Source organism: Crocodylus siamensis, chromosome 14 (genome assembly GCF_052110815.1).
Source record: "Crocodylus siamensis isolate JL-2025a chromosome 14, ASM5211081v1, whole genome shotgun sequence".
NCBI lineage: Eukaryota > Metazoa > Chordata > Crocodylia > Crocodylidae > Crocodylus > Crocodylus siamensis.
This window is the reverse complement of record NC_143408.1, coordinates 2,996,320-3,018,357: the sequence shown is the minus strand read 5'-3', so window position 1 is coordinate 3,018,357 and position 22,038 is coordinate 2,996,320. Positions and strand designations below refer to the sequence as shown.

The 22,038-nt window shown below is 60.5% G+C and overlaps 2 protein-coding genes across 3 annotated transcripts; one reads left to right on the top strand and one right to left on the bottom strand.

Moving 5' to 3' along the window:
- Positions 1-4,699: 4,699 nt before the first annotated feature.
- Positions 4,700-20,748, top strand: LOC149853165 (uncharacterized). Its single transcript, XM_090027908.1, has 5 exons — positions 4,700-4,705; positions 5,116-5,178; positions 6,280-6,364; positions 7,022-7,138; positions 19,965-20,748. The coding sequence occupies exons 1-5, from the start codon at positions 4,700-4,702 to the stop codon at positions 20,528-20,530; spliced, it is 837 nt and encodes a 278-aa protein (XP_089884034.1). The 3' UTR covers positions 20,531-20,748.
- On the bottom strand, positions 12,304-18,977 carry PLPPR3 (phospholipid phosphatase related 3). Of its 2 annotated transcripts, none has more exons than XM_090027829.1 (8): positions 18,531-18,977; positions 17,653-17,712; positions 17,213-17,398; positions 16,953-17,082; positions 16,412-16,607; positions 16,198-16,255; positions 15,214-15,387; positions 12,304-15,000 (listed from the first exon to the last, which is right to left on the bottom strand). In XM_090027829.1, exons 1-8 carry the CDS (start codon positions 18,723-18,725, stop codon positions 13,735-13,737), a joined length of 2,265 nt encoding a protein of 754 aa, XP_089883955.1. In that variant the 5' UTR covers positions 18,726-18,977; the 3' UTR covers positions 12,304-13,734. The 2 variants fall into 2 exon arrangements, with proteins under 2 accessions (XP_089883955.1, XP_089883956.1); XM_090027830.1 differs by lacking the exon at positions 18,531-18,977 and adding an exon at positions 17,947-18,174 and having other exon boundaries at positions 17,653-17,736.
- Positions 20,749-22,038: the final 1,290 nt, after the last annotated feature.

The window sequence follows — 22,038 nt, the reverse complement described above, 5'->3', positions numbered from 1 at the left end:
GCTCCCCTCTGGCCAGTAATGAATTGCTAATTATCAGCTGTCTGGTGCAGTAATTATGCCCTCCCAGCTCTGCCCCTCCAGGCAAAGCAAATATCGATTGAGGGGATGGGCAGAAGCATGCACTTGGGGCCGGATCTCCATGGAAACGGTTGTGGCTGTCAGAAGATGTGAATTAAGTGCAGTGACTCCTGTTGGCAACCACATCTTTTCCCCCTCCCTTCCCCCTAGCCCCACGCACTTGCTCTATTGCCACACATGCAGTTGAGTGCCCTGGCTCATTGCCATGGGAACTCCTCAGTGGGTCCCTGTGTGCACGTGTGTGTGTGAATGTATGCATGCGCATTTGTGGGCTGCAATTTCACAATGCAGAGACCGGAGGGAGGACACTCTCTCTGCAAATTGAAAGGGCTATTTTTCTGGCATTCATCCCACTCAGTGCTGCCAGTTGGCAATGGCTCCGGCTTTGTTCTCTAAACTGGCTCCTTCCCACATACTGATCTAGTGGGCTGGGATGAGCAAAAGGGGAGAAAACACGCAAACACATGTGCAGTCTGACCTGTCATCGGTTCCAAGCGTGTGTTAGATGAAAGCATGGGAGCGGGAGAGAAGGGGGTCAGAGTATATGTTGCTCTTAGTTTGCCATCTTCAGATACCGGAGCTACCTATTCTTCCCTTCTCTGTGCTCTTATATGTACCACCTCTGTTAGCCACGTGCTGTGAGTTTTGGAGATGGTTTTGTTTCAACCGAATGGTTGTTGAAAAATGCCAGTTTAAAGCAGACCCGCACTTTCCATTTTGTCTTAAGCTTCAGGAAAGTGTGCAAACACCTGCAGACACTCCCTGTGCCTGAAGAAAGGTGTTTGTGCCCCGAGAGCTTGCAAAGAACCATTTTTCCAACTTGATCTAATAAAAGTATCAATCACATTTATCCAACGAACCTTGTCACCTTAAAACTGAAACACTTTTGCAGGACTGCATGCATCTCAACTAGACCTGTTAGATAAAAAGCTTTTTGACTCCTTTCTGCCAAAGCAAAAAAAAAAAAAAGGGGGCATATCTCAGCATAACTAATGCCTTGAAGATGTGTGCCCTACCCGCAAGGGGGAAAAGGCATATTCCAGTCCCTGCTCTGGCTTGACTTGAGGTGAGGTACTATTTAGTTCTTCCATGAAAAAATTTGTAAGCTGTTTCATTCCTTTACAGAGCATGAAAGATGGGGGTGGAAAGTTCACTGCAAGATGAGGGTGGAAATGGGCAGGCGTGGGGACTTTCCTTATGCAACTGCTCTTGCTGTCTGCTGGAGTTTTCACCTTGTCTTTTGGTTTGTTAGCATCCTGACCAGCTGTTGAGCATCCTGCCCAGCTTCATACCCCTGGCTATGGAAACTGGCATCTCTTCGCCATGCTGCCCCAGTGAACTGCTAGGTTCAGGTAATCCTTTGACTTGCACTACTCAAAACCGACTCCTTTCCTCTTGTACAATTTCTCCTGTCGTCTTGTGTTGAATTTCCCAGTCTATTTGAGCACTGATGTGAAAGTCTTCCTCAGGCATTTGTTACCTCCAATAAGAAAACTTTGCCCATTTAAACCAGGTTTTCCTCAAAGCAGGACTTAAGGGACCCAGTACTTTGAAATGCTACTGCCTGCTCTATAACTATCATTTCCACCGTTGCTACTCCGTTTCCCTGCTGCTTACATTTGCTGTTGCCTCGTAGAGTAGGAACAGGGGAAGCTCCCCAAGAGAAGAGGGTCTCTGCCTCTCCAGCTGCACAGACAAATCACTGAGCAAGGTTTCTGGTGGAATCAGGTGCAGGGTTTAGCAAGTCACTCCTGGGGGAAGATGTATTAACTTGTGCTGCTTTGACAACTTAATGGATGCTTGTAGTTTCCCTTGGTAGCAGCCACTGCACCTGGGAGGCTGGGGTCTATCGGTATTCTCTGCTATCACAACTGTTGTGCTTGCCAAAACCTTCCCAGTCATTTTAACTTTGAGTTAGGCTCAAATCTTTCCTTTAATTAACCTGTCCTGCCCACTGCTGCTCATGTCTTATTAGGCTCAGGGCTGCAGTTCTGCTCTAGAAATCCAACCTTTTCTGTTAATAATCTTTCCTCCCTTTGAAGTCTTACTGCTTCCCATGTGCTCCTCATCCCACTTAGCTGCTCTCCATGCACAAGATGACTGGGCAGCTTCCAGGACAGCCTTATCTCAGCCTTCCAGGGTCTGCTGAAGAGGCTGAACTTTGTGTCCAACATTACAGCAGCTACATCTCTTGCTCTTGATCTGCTGCTTTGGGGAAGTTTTTGCTATTTTCCTGAATCTCTAATGTATCTCCCTTTCACTGCTGTCTTTGGAAGCCTACAGTAAATTTGAGATTTGTCCCTTTCATCTGTCAATGATCATTTTTGCCCAGTCAGCCATTCTGGCAGTACACACGCACAGGGTTTCCAGGAATTCAATTTCAGGGACCCAAGCCAGGCTCCAAACACCATGATCTCCTGTTACCTACCACCAAAATACATGTAACTTCACCTTTTTAGACCCTGATTCAATGTCCTTCTCTGCAAAGACGCAAGCCACCAGGTCAGAGCACCAGCGACTCTGGTTCTTCCCCTCGCTGCCCTTCCATTGTGCAGTTCAGAGGGACCTTAACCCTGCTCTCAAAGCAACCCCCCCAGCTCGGGGTAGGGACCTCGCCAGATGCAATTGCTTCAAACAATCAGTCTATTCACAGAGCCTGTCTGTCTAGGTCAACCATTTCGCAACTTGTTTAATCTAGCATGCAGAATCTATATGCTGATTAGTAAGACAGGCATCTAGGTTGTAGCCATATTGGTCTAGAGGAAAAGACAATCAGGGCCCACGGGAGAGGTGATATCTTTTATTAGACCAAATAAATTAAAAAAAAAAAAAATCTTTATTTGCAAGCTTTCAGGCACATGCACCCTTATCAGGCATTAGAGAAAGGATTGTAAAAGTTCTCCTGCATAGAAATGAAAGTGCATGTTTCATAGGATTTCATTTAGGAGTCAATAGATGGAAAACTGCTCTGGGCAGGCCATTCTTAGCTAGTAAAGAGTCTCTTACCTGTCTTCTGAGGCTCTAATGATGCAAATTGGCTGGAACAAAAACAGGACCAGTATCTCAGGTGTCAGGTGGTCAAAGTCGCTTCCTCCTAGGGAAAAATAGGAAGGTTTCTCTTTAAAAAATTGGCTAAAATTCGATATCTTCCATGTGTCAGGTATCCAGGATGTAGCCGTATTGGTCTAGAGGAAAAAGCAGTCGGGACACACATCTGGACTCCCTTCGTTCCCAGGCTGACACATGAAGGACACACAAACATCAAGAAAAATCAACGCGCTTAAGTTGGTCTAATAAAAGAGCTCAGATTCACCCAGAGAACCTTGTCTGCCCCTGTCCTTAGACCAACACGGCTACAAGCTACACCCCTGTAAAGAAAATCAAATGCTCCTTCAACATGTTGACAGGAGATTAGGAGCTCTGGTCACTGCAAAAGACCTTGCCCTGGGATTTGTGGTATGAATGTGCTGCAATCACTTGCCCCGAATCTCCTCCAAACAGCACTATTCGGGGTCCAACCAGCTGTTGCCAATGGCACTTGTTTTTTCTGTTACTTTAACAGATCATCTTGGGACCCTTAAAAGCAGCAATGCTGTGACCGAGGGGACTCTCAGAAAAGCTCCCCCTTTTTAGTGGCAAGTGAGAGCTCCTGTAGCCTTTATGATAAAACCAAAGAATAAGGCAGCATAAAAAGCTCAAGACTGCATCTTACCTGGCACCTCAAGCCATGATAAGACTGGAATCTCTGTTCTATAAGCAATCTTTTGGGGGTTTTTTCCTTAAAACCTTTTTGGCAGATGTAACAACAGTGGGGGCTATTGTTAAGTTTCCCTATAGCAGCCAGGACTTTGCTTGTAGGAAACTCCTCTGTGGTGTTGCCTTCATCTAACTGCACGGAGCACAAAGGTGCAGAGGCTACAGCCTCCCAAGACCAGATCTTTCCACCCCCCACTAGCACCTATTGCACAAAAATAAGCCTGTCTGCATCCAAGTCACTGAGCCATGGCTTCAGAGGTGGTTAAATGCAGGTGTGCCTGAATGATGTAGCTTGTTGTGTAGATTGTACAGATCACAATCCCCTGAGCCAGATGCACATTTGTGTCTTGTCGGGCTCTGCTACGCAGGCAAAAGTCCTTGGCACAGCACCAGTGAGAAGAAACCTCAGTCCTTGCTAGGAAGCATAACCTTTCCTTCCTGTCCTAGCGCCCCTAAGGGCCTCGGCAAGGCTTGCTCAGCATGCTCTGATGAACCTTTCCACATTTTTATCCTTTTGGAGACTGAAGCACAAGGTAACTTTCATGCTTTAAACCCCCTCCCTCCTCTTGTTTCTACATGTATTGCAGTGGTGCTGGATGGCACAGGTTACCTCCTACAATCGTCCTCTATCTTTCAGTGCTGTCCCCCTGCAAGCTCCCTCCTTAATAGCTCTGCTCTACTGTTTGCTTGTCAGCTTTGGTCTTTAGTTACTCCCTTACTGCCGCTTTAAAGAAGGCTGATAATTGAGAGAAGAGGGTAACTTTCCAGTAATCGCCTCCCACTAGCGAGTTGTTACTATACAGGTTGGAAAGCTCTGTAGATAAGCAAGTCAGAAAACTGCACCCCCCCCCTTAAATTAAAAATCATGGTGGTACAGTGCATTTGATTAAAACAACGCTGGATAAAAGCCTAGGAAATGTAGTGTAGCAAACCATGTGCCTTAACAGGGACCTGAACTGAATCAATAAGGGCTTTCCATCTTGAGCTGATTTTGTAAGGTGGGATTCGAGAGAGCTGCAGCCATTAGTCTGAGCCATTAAAGAGAGCTGTCCCGGCAAAGAGAGAGGATGCCGGTTCTGCAGCAGGAAGGGACGATTTGGGGGTTGACATCGAGGCCCCCAGGAAGGGAAGTTATCAAAAGCATATGTCTAACTGCAGTTGGAAATAGAAGGGAAAGAGAGGGGTGTCAACAGAGGAAGCTAAAAACATCCAGACATCAGAGGGCAACTAATTCCCTGGTTAAACAGGCTGTTAGATGATAGGATCAGTTGTTCTTTCTAGACTTGGCTGCGTGTGAGACCAACTCCCTTTGAAAAGCACTCGGCAGAAGGACTCATTGAACAGGTAGGAATGCCCTGTTCCTGCAGCTCCTAAAGTGGGACGCCAGGTCTTACGGCTTTTTCTCTTGCTCTGAAGGTGAAGTTGAAACCATAGAGAGGGGGACAGGCATGGCACATCCTGCTGTGGGCAGGGGTTTTCACACCCCAAGGGAATTAGGCGTTCTCCTCTCCTAGAATTTCAGTAAGAGTGACGGGCTCCCATTGCCAAGAGACCCTAGCCTGTGTTATCCCCGTTGAGACTCGCGTGGGAAGTCATGCCTACACCTTTGTCCCGAGTCCTGCACCTGTTCCCAGGGTCGGGCCAGGTGAGCTGGAATAGCAAGGTGGTTTCTGCCTGCTGTTTTTAGCTCTAGTGGGAAGCGCGCAGGAGGACATGGCAGCCCTGACAGCTCCTGGCTGCCAGCTCAGGCAGCAGAGGTGGTGACGCTGCATAGGATCATGCTGGCAGGAGTCACACCTGCGACCAGGAGTCCCTGAGCAGAGTCTGACAGCAGAGAGCACAGACACAGAAGATGGGCCTCCATGCCACTTTGCTTCTACTCCCAACCATGTGACTGGGGGCAAGTCATTTCCTTGCCTGCCTTCTATCTGTTCTGTCCAACGAGGCCCTAATGTCCTCAGCAGGAGCTGTCTTGCAGTGCGAACGTGCGGCTCCTAATGCACAGGGACTTGACCTTTGCCGATGACCTCTAGGTACTACCATCATATCAATAAACACCCACACGTGAGGCATCTTTCTTTCCCATGTAATGCTGCCTGCTAGCAAACTAGCCAAGCCCTTCCTGTTAAGCTTATCTGCAGGGTTAAGCTAGCAGAGGTTTTTAACCTCAAGATACCATGTACAGATGAGCTATCCCAAATCCAAACAGGCCTGAAGTTGAAGCCAGGTGATCTACCTTGGGGTTTGTGGCCTCTTAGCTGGTTTCATTTTCAAGTAGCGAAGGCTGGTCCCACGCATGGGCATCACGCACCTGAGTCCTTCAGGGTTTGTCCAGGAGTAGGCAGCTCAGACGGGAGATTCAGAATGACCTGCAGGTGGGAAGGTAAAGTGGGCTCCTTGGTCTGCAGTTAACCTGTGCATGGACACTTCTATTTCCAATGCCAGGTGTCTCCATTTGATTTGGCTGAAGATGCTTTCCAAAGCTGGGACCAGTGCCTCTCCTTTGCTCTCAAGGCCCCACATGAAGGAGGTCAGTATCATTGCTCACCTACGGGGAAACTGAGGCACAAGAGGGTTGCCCATGTCGCCCAGCAGGCCAGAGCTGAGCTTGGACCTAACCCAACTCCAGCTAAGTCCCAGTCAAGACAGTGGCAAGTGTCGGGGAACTCATAGCCCTGTCCAGCCCACGGGATAAAAGCTTCTGTCGTGGCAACGTGTCCCCCAGGTCTCAGATGCCCACTGGAGGGGTTTGGGCATTGCAGGGGAGAGGAAGTCTGCTTGGCATCCCTGCCAGCTTCTCCCAGAGCAGCCTTCTCCCCTGCACAGGGTGGGATCAGTGATGCTCCACAATGGCACAGGGTGGGATCAGATGATGCCTCCTCCTGCTGCCAACGCAGGTGCTTTGAAAACCCCTCCAGGCTCTTGGCATCTCAGTCAGAGCTCTATTTACAAAGCGCGGGCGAGGTCACAGTGCCATCTTCCCGTGACAGCCCGGCAGAGTCCTGTCTCCCAGCATGGAGCCCTGTCAGCTCCCATCAGGCTGGCAGCAGGAGCAGGTTCCTGGGGTTAAGAAGCATGCCAAGTTTGATCGGTGCCCCCCAGGAGGTCGTCTTCATTGCCTCCCCGCCAGGGCTGAGTTGCAGGGGGCTGCCCTTCCCTGACTGATGCAGCCAACGTGTGTCCCCAGATGGCCGAGCGACGCGGAGCTCCTTGGAGGGACACCTCGCCTGGGTGGCAGAGGAGAAACGGGACCGCGGCCGGGGGATCAGACCATGGGATTCGGGCTGGAAGCAACAGAGAAGAGGCAAGTGGGGGGGATCCTTGTCTCTGCGGTGTGTAGGCCGCCCCATGGCCCACCTGTAGCCTTCCCTGGATGTAAAGGAAGGCCGTGCCCTTTCCCAGCCCTGATGGCCTGTGTGTGCGTGTAGATCAGCGGCCTGTTAAGTCAGGGGACTTCTTCCCCAGCTCCAGGAGAGCGGTGTGCCCGCGCTGGGACGCCTCGGTTCTTTGCCCAGCTCATCATGGCAGCACAGTTGAGGGGCTGGAGCAGGGTCTTGGTGGTCAGGGCACCCCTTGCAGAGTCACCCTAGCCAGGTCGCTCCCCTCCCCTCCCTCCTTTTCCTTCTCCCAGAAGCTACCCCCGGGCGGGGGGGGTCAGCGGCACTCCAGGGGGTCAGCACCAGCACCCTGGAGACAGCAGGATGCGGCCCTGCAGCCCTGGCCCCCTCCCCAGCCATGCAGAGGGGACCGGGATGCCGGTGGTAGGGGGAGATGGAGAACGATAGCAGGGGATGGCTGTTGCTATGGAAACTGCTGGGTCAGAGAAAGCATGAAGCAGAGTGTGAAGCCATTAATCATTTTAATGAGCTGTGAGAACTGTGTTATGTGGAGGGGGCGGGAAGGCAGGCAGCTTCCCCTCCCCCCAGCACCCAGGACACCAGCGCCTCTTACAACCCAATTGCCTCCCTGTCACTCACACACACACACACACACACACACTCACACACCCCCGGCCCCATCTAGAAGGATGGGGGCAGGGGGTGGATATTGCATCTTTCTCCATCACCAACCTGTGGTCCTGGGAGCGCTCAGCCCTGGGCCTGGCCTCCCTTTGTTCCACTCCTGGACCCTGGCAGTGCGGCTGTAAAGCAATTTCCAGCTGCAAAGCAGGGTGGAGAGCCTCCGAGAGCATCGTTCTGCCCCTCCAGATGGCCACACATGGGCAGTGACCGGGTCCATTAGCACGCGAGCGCCTGCCCCTGTGGGCTGGACAGCAGGAGGCAAAAGGAGATGCTGGGGGCGGGTAGCAGAGGGATAAGGTGCCTTGCTAGGGATCCAGGAGCTTGGGTTTGTGCCTCATTCCAGGCCCAAGCTAAAGGCTGCCCCCATCCCACCCAGTGGGGTGTGGGTTGCTGCAGCTCAAGGTGATGCTTCCCATGTGGGTTGCTCATCTAGCCCCCTAGCTAACTAAGCTTTATTGCAGTTGCATCTCAGGCCCTCGGGCAAGCCCCCCCATGCCTTTTTGCCTCCGCCAAAACAGCTGATACTCTCCCGTGTGGGACGGGCTCTGCAGAAGGCAGGGGTTGTCATCGGCATCGTTACAGGGCAGAAATCGGAGCTCTGTCCCTGCGCAAGAAGGCGATGCGTCCGCAGGTCTCACGGGGAGGTGAGCACCAATGCATTTGTGAAAGTGAGGCACCCCCATGCTTGCACAGATCCAAGCATGGGCCTTGCTGCTGTGAGTCAAGCATCCCCCAGACACTGCCAGAGTCTGAGCTCTTCATGAGGCCGGGCCCCAGGGCACCCAGGAGGAGCAGCCAGAAAATTCAGGCCTGAATAGCTAGAAACCAGTGGAGCCAATTCTGGACCTTATCTACTGCCCTTCCGCTGACGGTCCAGCAGTCCAGCGTGCAGCCATCCAGCCGGTGAGCACCCACCTACCAAGACCCCCAGGCCACAAACGCTGCCCACCAAGCAAGGAAAGATCAACGCCCCCCACCCCGACTTGGTCACAGCCCCCCACACCCATCACCAGCAGCTGTAAACAATCCTGGCCCTAATCCCCAGATGGCTTTTCCATTGCAGTCACGATAATCCATATGTTTGCAAGCCCCAGGCTTTCGGAGAGTCACTGCTAATCCAATTGGTGAGAGCAGTTTACCGCGATCTTTGGTGGGTCCCCAGCGGGCTGTGGGCCTGGCACAGGTGTGGGGACAGTGGGACGCGCCGTCCGTCTTGGAGGGGCTGGACCACCTGGTGCATGGCCTGTGGGAATCGTGGCTTTGATTTACTGCTACCTGTAAATTGCCTTCCCCCTCCCTGCGCGCTGCCGCTGCGTCTAGAAATCTGCTGCATCTCTGGTGTCAGCCAGAGCAGCCGCGAGGCTGCTCTAACTTACGCTCTGCAAAAAATAGGAACAGCCACCGTGCAAGGCACTCTGTGCAGACTGCTGAGCTCTCCCCCCGCTCCTCTCCTCGATGTCCCAGGGGTTGCATTTCTGCATCCCTGTATGCACCCGCCGCAACACAAAGGTGCCTCGGCTCCAGCATCACGCTGCAGAGCTGAGTGCTGGGCTGGGTGTGTGCTGAGTGCGTGGGTGAGACTTGGCAAGCAGTTTGCTCCTGAGCTTATCCCACATGGGCCATGCAAGGCACAGATCAGGTACTGGTCCTAGCTGGGCTTTAACCTGGGTTAGTCGAGCTGAGCTCGGAAGACACGTTCTTTGCCATCTCTCTCTCGCACAGCTATTTTTAAGCACAGGGCTGCTTTGCAAGACCCCTGCTCAGACCCTGCCCTTGCGATCTGATCCGACATGAATTTGCACCCGGAGCGAACTCCGCCCCAGCTCCTCCAGCTTCTCGCTGTTGAGGCCCCACGGGGCCCATCGGATACGGAGCCTGCCCGCCTGTTCCCTCCAGCCTGATTTACAAGCTGTGACAAATGACAGCAGATGCTTCGCTGCGCTGGGGCTGGGGTCTCGCTTGTCTGGAGATGGGGAGCAGGGAAGGAGACCGGCAGGAATCCAGCCAGCCTCCGGCGCATTCCTCCGCTGGGCCCAGCTACCGGGGAGCTGATGGGAATGGCAGAGCCGGTGCCTAAGGAGGGGGGCAGAGGTGGGGATGCCTGGGAGTGGGCTGATGCACCTCTGTGAGGTGTCAGAGAGGATACCACCTCTTCAGTGGCTGAGCCCCTGGGGGGGGCTCCAAAGCCCTGGGCAGTGCCCAGGAGAAGAAGGCCTTGATTGCAACAGCGGTGGGGATAGGCACTTCTCTCACCCTGCTGCTAATGGGGACGTCGCAGGGGCAACGTTACGCCGCCAGTGCGGAGAGCTGGGGTGTGGTGCCAGGGAGCCCAGTTGCAAGTCAGCCCCAGGGTCGGGGAATCGGGGCAGCGTCCGAGGGCAAAGCAAGCCCCTGCAGCACTTTGCTGCCGGTGGGCTCCATCAGGGGCTTCCCAGCCAGCGCGAGGTCACGGCCTGATGTGCCCCAGCTGCACCTGGGCGGACCTGCTCCTGACCGCAGGCACCTGGCTGGACCCTGCCTCCCCTCTGCCCCAGGCTGGAGCAGAGGGTCAGCATCCTCTGAGCACCTGAAAGCAACTGGGGGGAGAAGGGAAGTGGGAGATGGATAGGAGGGACGATGGATGGGAGGGAGATGGTTGGGAGCGGAGTGGGGGGGTTGGCGCCCATGGCTGTCCCACGGGGGCGCGGCGGGCGGGGAGCTTTGCTGAGTGCAGCAGAGACCCCCCACAGCCCTGGCGATCGATGTCCTGGCAGCGGGCGCTGCGCCTCGCCCCCGCCTTGCATGTATTCCCGGAGCTGGGCTCCAGCTCACGGCGCCTCGCCGTTGTTATGGCAACGCAGCAAAAACCTGCCGGGGTCGGCACTTTTCTGCTGGCGGTGGGGTGGGCTTCTCCCACGCCCTGGCCAGGGGCACAGGGAGCCATGCCAGGGTGGGGCTGGGGGGGGCCCTCTGGTTGGTCCAGTCAGGGGCATTGGCACCGCAGGAACGAAGGTGTCTGCGCCCAGTGGGAGGAAGGCGGTGCCTTTGCACAAGTACTTGTGCACAGCCCTCGGCGTGCAGCATCTCTGGGAGCAGCTGTTGTGCGTGCATCTGAAACGGGCCGGAGGCCTGGGAGGCGCACAGGGGCTAGATGCCCAGTGCGCACCCCTCGTGCTTGCTCTCTGGACTGGGACAGAAGTTTCCTAAGCCATGACCTAAACCAGTCAAGTCTGGTGCTGTGTTCAACCAGGCTTATCTTAAACCGTTTTCAGACGTTTTGAACCGAACTTCTGTTCTGTTACCTGTTTACATCAGTTTCTGATCACGTAAACCGGTTTCTGTGCAACTTCTGTCCCTCGCCTTTCTCTGCCGCGGTCGTGCCCACACGTGCTCCAAGGCCAGGTGGGGAACCAGAGTGCCAGCAACTCCACGGGGCCCCGTTAGCCTCCTCGCCGGACCCCCTGCGTGCCTGTGTATCCGTCCGTCCGTCCGTCCACCCCGAGCGTGCGCCTGGGTCTGACTCCTGGCCTGAACCGGGCTCTCCACCTGTTGTGGTGCTCCAGCCTCCTGTTGCTGCTCATCAGTCGTGCCCAGCCTTGTGCATCCAGTGTGCCGCACCACGCCTGGGGGAGGGGAGATGAGCCGCCCCAGGTAGGGAAGGAGAGGGCGGCCGGACTCCTGCGTGTCTCAGTTTCCCCGCTCATAAATCAGAGGCTGTGACCCTGAGCAGTTCTTGCGCTGAGCCAGAGGGGCTGGAGCAGCCCTGCGGCTCTAAGGCCCTGGGGGTCACTGCCAGAGGCCCTGGGTGGCGGTGAGACGGTGCTGGGGCTGTGAGAGCGGCGTGCCCATCCCCACGCGTCAGGGCCCGGGCTGTGAGAATCGGGTTAAAAATAAACAGTGCGGCAGATGGAGCAAATGGAGGGAAAGCAGCGAGCAAGCAGGGGATGGTACGCCCACCCATAGAGCTGAGAGTGGCAGCCCCCTTTCCTTCCCTTCCCCACGCTGGATAGACGCAGGGGGCTCAGCTCCGATGCGGGCAGGCCAGGGGCAAGGCCCCGCGAGGGTCGGGGGAGCCTGGGGAATGGGTGCATGGGCCCCTTGGCCGCTGCACGGGGTGGGGGAGGATAGGAAAAGGGGCTTGGGGGCAGTCGGGACACCAGGGTCCTCTCCCTGCGTCAGGGGAGCGTGCCGGCAAGCAGCACCTCCCGCGCGACGGCCCCGGGGGAGCCGACCCAAGGGAACTGCGCCAGGCGCGGAGCCGGCCCACGGCCCACGGCTGCTCTGGACACGTGTGGCCCGGGGGGGGCCAGATTCCCTCCGCTCCAGCACGTTTCCCTGGGGCCCAGGGCTGCGTCACGGTGCTGCTCGGGCACCGGGATGGGGAGACAGGAGAGAATTGGCGTGCGGGGGTTTGAATGGGGGTCTCCAGTCCCCGGCTGCTCCCCGCTTCCCAACACGCAGGCACCAAAGGTTCAGGTCTTTATTTCTTTAAAATCCCAGCAAGTTCAGGCGGTGGCTGATAGACACCTTTACAAAGTGGGGGGCAAGCCCCCCAGCCCTGCCTGGATCCCCCCAGGAGCCCCGGGGCTCCTGGCGGCAGGGCGCCCGCCCTGCCAAGAGCGCGGCGTCTCTGACCGCAGAAACCCCCCTCCCTCCCACCCCAGCGTGGCACCGAGTGCCGTAGGGTGCGACCGCCGGATCGGGGTACATCCCAACCTCTTACCTGTCCCACGAAGCCTCCCAGCAATGGCTGGGAAGGAGGATCAGAGCAGCACCCCCTAATCGCCCCCCGCCCCCGTAACCCCAGAGCCTCTAGCCGACCGTTGGAGGCCGAGTTATAGCACCTGGTCTGGGTGAAACGTAAGAAAACTCGGCCCTGGTCACCCGGCACAGGCTCCCCCTCTCCCGGTCCCCAGTGTTACAACCTACCATGACCTCCTTCCCCCAGCACCGATCGAGAGCCCTGCTGGGCTCCCACCCTGTCCTGGAGGGGGTACTTCTCCCACAATACAGCCCCCCCCCCCCCCCCCACTCCCACATGCATGCTCATATTTGCCCGCCGCTGTCTCCGGCCCTGCCCAGCCGCGAGACCCCCCAAAGCCCAAGTCCAGACCACGGCTGCACCCGTGGCAGAGGGTGGGACTGTCCTGCGCACTCGCTCCATCCTCCTGGGCTGGGATCCCGAGCCCCTCGATGGTGCCAGCAGACGCAGGGCAGCTCTGGTACCTGCCCAAAACCCCTTTTCCAATGACCCCAACTGGGTTACTGAGACCACAGCAAGGTCCCGCAGCCCCCCATGCTCCCCCAGGCCCGCAAGCAACTGCTGGGTGCCTCTGTGGGCCACAGCCAGGCTTGGACCCCCTGCTGCAGCAATCCAGCCCCTTGGAGAGGTGTGGCAGGGGTCTCTGTGGTGGCCCCCTCCACCCCCATCTCCAACCAATGCCATATTTAGAGGGCCCAGAGTTCAGCCACTGGACGGACGCTCTCCATCCACGCGGCATCGCAGAGCCGGTGTCCCCCAGCTGTGCCTCCGTCCAGTGCCTAACAGCCCACCAGGGTTCAGGTGCCTCTGGGCATTGCCATCGCCCTTCTCCGCACCCAGGCACAGTCGCCAAGTCAGAATAAATTAGCCTCGTCCCTGGGGAATTCAGCCCCCAAGGGGAGTGCCGATTGGGGCAGGGTCCCGGGAGCAGCCGCGTCCCCCCAGCAGTTTCCCCCCCAACGTGCAGTCCTCTCCCACGCCATCGAGTCCCTGGCAAACACCCCAGCCCCTCAGTGCTGCTCCGCGCCCCTCCCCGGGCGTCTCGGGCCGCGTGATGATGAGACGCCCGAGGAAGCAGGTATTTACAAAGCTCCCCGCTCCCTGCAGCTGGGGGAGGCTGGGGGCCGGGACCGTGGGTTACTCCTTAAACCTCCGGTTGGCTTGGATCTTCTTGTAGTAGTTGTCCGTCTCGCTGTCCGCCTGCCCGTCCTTCTCTCCGCCCGCCAGGCTGGCCGGCTTCCTCCGCAACGTGGACTCCCGGCTGGCCGTGCCCAGCAGGCTGTCCTCGCCGCCGCCCGCCGCCACGTTGATGGTGGCCACGCTGCCGTAGCGCGGCTCGTCCTGCTCGATGTCGCTGACGGAGGAGCCCGGGGACACGCCGGCGCTCTTGGTGGGCCGGAAGCCGCGGTAATCCTTGCCCATCTCGTTCAGCTCGTAGGCGTCCGGCCCGTCCGCTCCCTTGGAAGCCGCCTTCCACTCCCAGGGCCCGTTGCCGGAGGAGAGGTGGACGACGGGGTGGTGGGGGGCGTGGGCGTCGATGGTGACGATGCTGGAGCTGTCCCGCTCCGACGGGGAGCGGTACTGGGAGGAGTCGGAGCTGGTGGAAGACGAGGACGTCTCCGAGTGCTTGGGCGTCACCGTCACCAGGCCCTGCTGCTTGGACATGGCGATGACCTGCATGAGCCGGGGCGGGTTGGCCACGCGCTGGGACGCCCCCTTCTCCGCCATCATCATCCACTTGGCCCTCACGGCCGAGCTGCTGTTGGGCGACAGGTTGACGTTGCCCTGGCTCTCCTCGGGGATGTGCACCAGCTGCGAGGCGCCCGGCCGGGGCTGGATGAGGACCCGGGGCCCCATCGCGGCCCGCTCGGCCGGGCGCGCCTGCACCGTGGGGTAGAGCGAGGGCGGGATGTGGTCGTCGTCCTCCCCGCCCGGGCCCTCGGCGCCCGCCCTCCCGGCCTCCTCCGCCAGCGTCATGCTGCGGCCCTCCAGCGACTTCTGCTTCCACTCGGTGATGAGCTGCTTGGAGCGGGAGGCGTCCACGGGGACGTGGATGGTCATGTGGCGCCGCGCCGGGTCGTCCAGCGAGGGCGTGTTGACGCGGGGCAGCGTGTTGCTGAACGTCACCATGTTCTCCTTGCCCATGGGGCTGCGGGGGGCCAGCAGGTCCACGTCCACGCTGGCCCGCTTCAGGCTGCCCAGGGAGTTCTTCTCCCGCTGGACCTGGCGGTTCACCTCGTCCAGCCGGGTCTGGGGGTTGAGCTCGTCCGTGCTCACCGACTTGTTCTGGTGGTACACCGAGTCGTGGCCCCGCTGCGTCAGCGCCCGCAGCGCGTCCTTGGCCGGCGCCTGAGCCGGGGCCTTCTCCGTGGGCGCGCGGAAGTTGCCCACTGCGTGATAGGCCTGCAAGGACAGGGGTCGAGGGGCATTGGCCTCCCCGCTAACGAGGGGCTGGGAGCGAGCCTCTCTCCTGCCCTGCTGCAGGAGGCATTGAGATGCTCCTGGAGGGGGGGCTGAGGGCGCTCCCTGCCCCAGCCCTTCATGCCCGGCCTGGGCCAGCTGCCAAAGGGGCTCTGCTCCCAGCGTCCGGCTCCCAGCCCGGGCAGGGGCACTCACCAGGTAGGCAGCAATGCCAGAGCCGATGAGGAAGCCCACGTAGACATCGATGGGGTGGCTGCGGTACTGGGTGATCTGGGTGAGGCCGCAGACGCCGGCGGCGATGGCAAAGGCAAAGACCAGGATGGGCTTCAGGAGCTTGGTGCTGTCCGAGATGATGGAGTTGAAGTACATCTGGAAGGGGGCAGAGCAAGGCAGGAGCCGCCGGTCAGAGCCGCGGGCCGGGGGTGCTGGTGCACCGAGTGCCTGGAAGCCAAGGGGGTGCAGGGCAGGCAGCCTCCGTGGCCAGGCAAGCCAGCCCCTTCCTCTCCCAGGAACACCTCTGTTCCCCAGGGTTGGAGGCACACCTGTGCTTTAAGGGGTTTTGCACACGTGCGTAGGGAAAGCTGTGCAGGTGTGGGCACTTGTGTGTGCATACGTGTAAGGAAAACCCCGGGTACCTGTATGGGCAAAGCACTCCGTGTGCTTTCACTTCATGAATGTGTCAGAGGGGCATTTGCATTTCCCTGGTGGGGCAGTGCACGCGTGTGTGTGCGCGCACGCTCGCGCACACATGCATGTATGTTTACCCGTGTGTGCATGCATGCGAGCATCACATGCATTTTATCCGTGTGTGTGCGTGCACGTGAGAGCATCACATGCAAGTTTACCCGTGTGTGTGAGAGCATCACTTGCAAGCTTGCCCGTGCGTGCGTGCGTGTTGGAGGCCAGTGGGGGTGGAAACCATGCAGGCCAGCCTAGAAAGAAATCACACATGTGTCCATGTGCACAGGAGGCTCTCACGGGCAGGATCACGCACTGCCCCACCCGTGTTGTTTCCGTGCGGCCCGGTAGGCGTGCGGGGGACACAAGATTTCTGAGGGTGCCGGCTGTGCTTGCTCAGCCTTGGTGAAATTTCAGCCCAGGCTCAAGTACCGGTACACGCAGCATGTCTGCACAGACGTGTGTAAGTGGACACCCTAGACGAGCGCAGGGCAAACTCACCGACACGTAGACGGCGGCGAAGGCTGAGAGCGTTGCGTGTTGAGACGGGAAAGTCTTCCTGCGAGGAGAGAACGGAGCTGAGCTAGAAGAGCCTGCTCCAGCCCCTGCCCCTGCCCAGGGGTCCACGGCTCCAGCACTGGGGGTGCCAGGGCATGAGGAAGGCCCCGGTACCCCAGCAAGGGAACTGCCCAGCCCTGCCTGCCTCAGTCTTTACCTGGCAGAGAGGATGGCGTGCTGGTCAGGGCCCGAGCAGATGTCCTGGGTGATGTAGGGGTTGGAGTCGCAGGAGATGCCCAGCAGCGTGTAGTTGGGCTTGCAGACGGTGAGGAAGAAGGGAGCGTGGTAGCCCGTGGCCAGCTGGATCACATCGGTCACCAGGGCTGTGGCGCAGAGGCCGAACACGTGCACGCCTGGGGAACCAGGAGGGGGTTGCAGGCGCCTCCCCCACACCCTGCCCCCTTCCCGCCTCGCTGGGGCTTTTGGGGGGGCGAAGGGCAAGGGCATGCTCCAGATCCACCCCTTCCTTCCTTCCTTCCCTGGTGAAATGCAGCCACTTCTGGGGGGTGAGGCAGAGCCCGCAGCAGCAGAGAAGGCCGAAGACTCCTTCCCCGGCGGGGAAGAAAAGCCGAGGTGTCCTCAGGCAGGGGCAAAGCAGGGAGCTCTGCATTGCCAGGGGTCATGAGCTGAGGCCTTGGAGGTGCCTGTGCTCCTCCCGGCTCCCCCAGAAAGGGCAAAGGTGCCGCAGCCAAACCTACCCACAAACCTGACCGTCCTGCGCAGGAAGGAGTTGAAGTTGCAGCCGCCGGCGTTGATGCTGCCCTCGGCCCCGCCGCGCCCCTTCAGCTTGGACTGCAGGCAGTACACGATGCCCTCGCCCACCATGATCTGCCGGCAGGGAGGAGGAGGGGGCAGGCCTCAGCGAGGAGCAGGGCCCGGGCACCGACCCCGCGCCCTCGCGGCTGGGCACTGCCCGGAGCGGCCCGTGGCGCCAGCTGCCCCCCGGGGCCGCACTCACCGAGGCGGCCGGCGCCGCGAAGGCCAGGCTGAGCAGCATGAGCAGAGGGATCATCTCCTCGTTGGTCTCCACGTAGGGCATGGAGAGGGCCCGGTCGTGGCACTGGAAGCCCACCTTGGCCGGCTTGAAGAGGTCCGTCAGCTCCAGGAAGTACAGGCTCACGATGGAGGAGGCCACGATGGGCAGCTGAGGCCGGCGGGACGTGGCCGCCGGTCAGAGCCCCCCAGCTCAGCCCCTGCTCTTCCCGCTGCGCCGCGCTGCCCCCCGAACCGGGGCCGGGCGCCCGGGGGCTCCCGCCGCCGCCCCGGGGCTCCCAGCCCCCTTTGCTCTAACCACTAGCCCACGCTGCACCCGGGCTCGCCGGCGCCCAGCCCCGCGCCCCGCGGGCCCGGGGCGGGGAGGGCCGAGAGGTCCCGCAGCCCCCGCCCGCGCCCGCTCACCTCCACGAAGTAGAAGCAGGGCAGGAGGGTCATGCTGTCCTTGGGGGCCTTGGGCTTCTCCTTCGGGGAGATCATGGTGTCAGCCTGCGCACGGCAACGGGGTCAGTGGGCGCCGGGGGGGCGCCCCCGGTGCAGCACCCCGGGGGCCGGGACAAAGGCGCCGGCCGGCGGGGGGGCGGGGCGGGGCGGGGCCCCCACCCGCGGGGTCTAACAAGTGGGGGCTGAGTCCCCACCCGAGTGCCCCCAGGAGGGGAAGGGGCCGATCCTACCCCCCCCCGCGCGCCCCCCACTCACCTCTGCGGCTGCGGGCGCCGAGCCGCGCGGGCGGGGGGCGATCGCGGCGCTGCCTCCGCCCCCGGCCGCGGGGGGGGGCGGGGCGGGGCGGGGGTCCGGGCGCTCTGCGGAGCCGAGACAAAGGGACCCCCGGGCTGCGGCCGGGCCCGCGCCGCACCGCACCGCACCGCACCGCACCGCCCCGCGCCGCGCCCGCCTGCTGCAGCCGCCGCCGCCGGGCTGCGCTGCGCCGCGCCGCGCGGGGCGGGCGGGGGGTGGGATCGCGACGCCCCCTCCCCTGCCCAGCCCGGCCCGTGCCCCGACACCCTGCGGGCTCCTGCGTGCCCCGCGCGCCCCACCCGACGGGCTGCCCCGCACCCCTGCCCGAGCCAGGCCCCCGGCAGCGCCCCACCAGGCTTGCAGCCCACTTAAAGGGAAGCGCGGCTCTTCCCCCAGGGCTGCCGAGACCCCGGGGTGGGCACTGCGCCCCTCCCTAGCCAAGGGGCCGCGGGCAGCCACAGCGTGCCCTCTGCACCCCCAGAAGCGCCACGGCCCGTTTAAAGGGGGACTGCCGGGCTGCCGAGTCCCCCAGGGCGGCTGCTCACTTGCTTCCCCTGCACCGGGGGGCTGCAGGTAGCGGCAGGGTCCCCCGGAGCACCCCCGCAAGCTTGCAGCCCAGTGAGGAGGGAAGCACGGCGTCGGCCAGGGCTGCCGAGGCCCTGGGAGCTGAAGCCGGGCGCCTGCGGGGCTGCGGCTGGGTGCCAGGGCTGTGGGTAGCAACAGGGTCCCTTCAGCAGCATCGCTTCCTATTGCTCGCGGACCCCCCCGGGATCCCCCCACTGCAGCGAGCTTGCACGTCCTCTGCAGACCCGGTGCCCCCTCCCGCCGAGCTACGCCAGAGTCCTTTGCAAGGGGCGCCCCTGCCCCACCTGGCGCAAGGGCCGCCCAGGGGCATCAGCGGGGGCCCGGGAGGGAGCAGGGGGGCGGGCAGGGCGCTGCCGGCTGGGCAGGAGGAAGGCCTGCAGCCAGGCCCTCGATGCCCCCACCCCCCGCCAGCTACCCCAGGGGCCTGGGGCCGAGCCGCTTCTGGTGCCCGGGCAGGGGCCTGCCTGGAGGATGGCGGGAGGGGGGAAAGGCAGCGTCCCCGGGGGCGGGCGGGGGGTGTGCGAATGTGACTCGCATAGCAAAATCCTCAGGCCGGTAACCTAGCAACACGGAGGCTGCCTGCCTGCGCCTGCATCTGGGGCTCCCGGCAGCGGGGAGTGCCACGCTGCAGCCTCCCGGGGCCCTGGCCCCGCACCCCCTCCTGCAGCTAGGAGCGGAGCCGGGGCGTCCTCAGCCCCAGGTCCCCCGACATCCAGCCACTGCGTGACCCCCGCCGCACCCACGCGGCTCCAAGGGAGCCGGGCCCTGGGGCCCTGTGCCGCCCCCGGGGGTGGGCAGGAGCCTCCCCCCTGCTCCTGCCCCGGGCAGCCGAGCCGCCTCCCAGGCAGGTGCCACGCAACCCAGCTGGCCACGCCTGTGCCCGCTCCGCGTGGCCCCTCCGCCCACCGGCGCTCATCGGGGCGCCGGAGCCAGGGAGAGGCTGCACCGGGCTCCGCTCCCATGGCACGTGCCCCGGCTGCGCCCGCAAGGGCCCAGCGGCGTCTGCCCCGGGGCCTGGCTTGGGCTCCCGTCCAGCCTCCGAGCGGCTCGTGGCCTGCCCTCCGGTCGCTCGGCCTGACGCCACTCCTAAACCCGGGCGTGGAGGCCGGGCCCTGCTCAACCCCTGCCCGCGCCTCTTGGCACAGATGCAGGCGGAGGCGGCGGGTAATGCCAGCCTGACACTGCCGCTGCGTTTGGAAGTGGCAGACGAGCAGCCCCTGCCTCCAAGTCCTGCATTAAAGACGAGAGAGCCTTATTCGTCACCCCCCGGGGGCGGCGGGGAGGAGACAGCTTTCCACCCAAACTCTTGCGGGGCGGAAAACCCTGAAGGTTCCTAATCAACCTTGTTGGGGCCGGGGTAAAGCATCTCTTTCCCCCGTTGTCTTTTCATCCAGGAAAAGAAATCCAGCAGCTCCATCCGCAGACGCCGCCCGCTGCCCGCCGGAAAGGCCCGTCTCCCCTCCCGCGCCGGTCCCCGCTCGCTCCGCCGTACCTGGCCTCGCTGTCGTCTTGCGGCCGGAGCGCCCCGCAACCCTGTGATGAATGCAACCCGGGAGCCGGGATGAGCGATGGCAAACCAGTTCGGCCTCTCCGGAGGGAAGATGACGGCGGAATTGGACGCGTCTCAGCCTTTTCGTGCAGCTCGGGGCGGGAAAAGGCGCAGACCAGGAACTCTCTGCCCCGGGGAGCCTCCCACGGCGCCTTCAGCTTTTGCCCTGGCTCTCCCAGCGGGGATCTCCCGAGTCTGGCCCGTGCCCAGCACGGACAGGACCATCCGGAGGCCTCGGGCCTGCCGGAAGGAGCTGAAGAGGAGAGGAAAGTCCAGGGGCTTGTGTCCTCACCCTGCCCGCACAATGGGCACCTGCAGGGCAGGCCAGGCCTTTGTCTCGTGTATACACTTGCACACATGCACAGACACACGCATACACCCGCACACAGGCACGCACACAGGCCAGAGTAATCCTGGACACCACCTGCACACATGCACCTGCACACATGCACAGACACACGCATACACCCGCACACAGGCCCGCACACAGGCCAGAGTAATCCTGGACACCACCTGCACACATGCACAGACACACGCATACACCCGCACACAGGCCCGCACACAGGCCAGAGTAATCCTGGACACCACCTGCACACATGCACAGACACACGCATACACCCGCACACAGGCACGCACACAGGCCAGAGTAATCCTGGACACCACCTGCACACATGCACCTGCACACATGCACAGACACACACAGCATACACCCGCACACAGGCACGCACACAGGCCAGAGTAATCCTGGACACCACCTGCACACATGCACAGACACACGCATACACCCGCACACAGGCACGCACACAGGCCAGAGTAATCCTGGACACCACCTGCACACATGCACAGCACACATACACCCGCACACAGGCACGCACACAGGCCAGAGTAATCCTGGACACCACCTGCACACATGCACAGACACACGCATACACCCGCACACAGGCACGCACACAGGCCAGAGTAATCCTGGACACCACCTGCACACATGCACAGACACACACACGCATACACCCGCACACAGGCATGCACACAGGCCAGAGTAATCCTGGACACCACCTGCACACATGCACAGACACACGCATACACCCACACACATGCACGCACACAGGCCAGAGTAATCCTGGACACCACCTGCACACATGCACCTGCACACATGCACAGACACACGCATACACCCGCACACAGGCACGCACACAGGCCAGAGTAATCCTGGACACCACCTGCACACATGCACCTGCACACATGCACAGACACACGCATACACCCGCACACAGGCACGCACACAGGCCAGAGTAATCCTGGACACCACCTGCACACATGCACCTGCACACATGCACAGACACACGCATACACCCACACAGCACGCACACAGGCCAGAGTAATCCTGGACACCACCTGCACACATGCACAGACACACGCATACACCCGCACACAGGCATGCACACAGGCCAGAGTAATCCTGGACACCACCTGCACACATGCACCTGCACACATGCACAGACACACGCATACACCCGCACACAGGCACGCACACAGGCCAGAGTAATCCTGGACACCACCTGCACACATGCACCTGCACACATGCACAGACACACGCATACACCCGCACACAGGCACGCACACAGGCCAGAGTAATCCTGGACACCACCTGCACACATGCACCTGCACACATGCACAGACACACGCATACACCCGCACACAGGCACGCACACAGGCCAGAGTAATCCTGGACACCACCTGCACACATGCACAGACACACGCATGCACAGACACACGCATACACCCGCACACAGGCACGCACACAGGCCAGAGTAATCCTGGACACCACCTGCACACATGCACCTGCACACATGCACAGACACACGCATACACCCGCACACAGGCACGCACACAGGCCAGAGTAATCCTGGACACCACCT

Coding starts and splice junctions, on each gene's coding strand:
- LOC149853165 (XM_090027908.1), top strand. Junction 6,365..7,021: donor CAAGGCCCCACATGAAGGAG/GTCAGTATCATT, acceptor GTGTGTCCCCAG/ATGGCCGAGCGACGCGGAGC. Junction 7,139..19,964: donor CTGGAAGCAACAGAGAAGAG/GCAAGTGGGGGG, acceptor CTTTTCATCCAG/GAAAAGAAATCCAGCAGCTC.
- PLPPR3 (XM_090027829.1), bottom strand. CDS start 18,725: ATGCTGCTGAAGGGACCCTGTTGCTACCCACAGCCCTGGCACCCAGCC. Junction 17,399..17,652: donor CCTGCTTCTACTTCGTGGAG/GTGAGCGGGCGC, acceptor CGCCGGCCTCAG/CTGCCCATCGTGGCCTCCTC. Junction 15,388..16,197: donor TCGCCGCCGTCTACGTGTCG/GTGAGTTTGCCC, acceptor GCCCCCTTCCAG/ATGTACTTCAACTCCATCAT.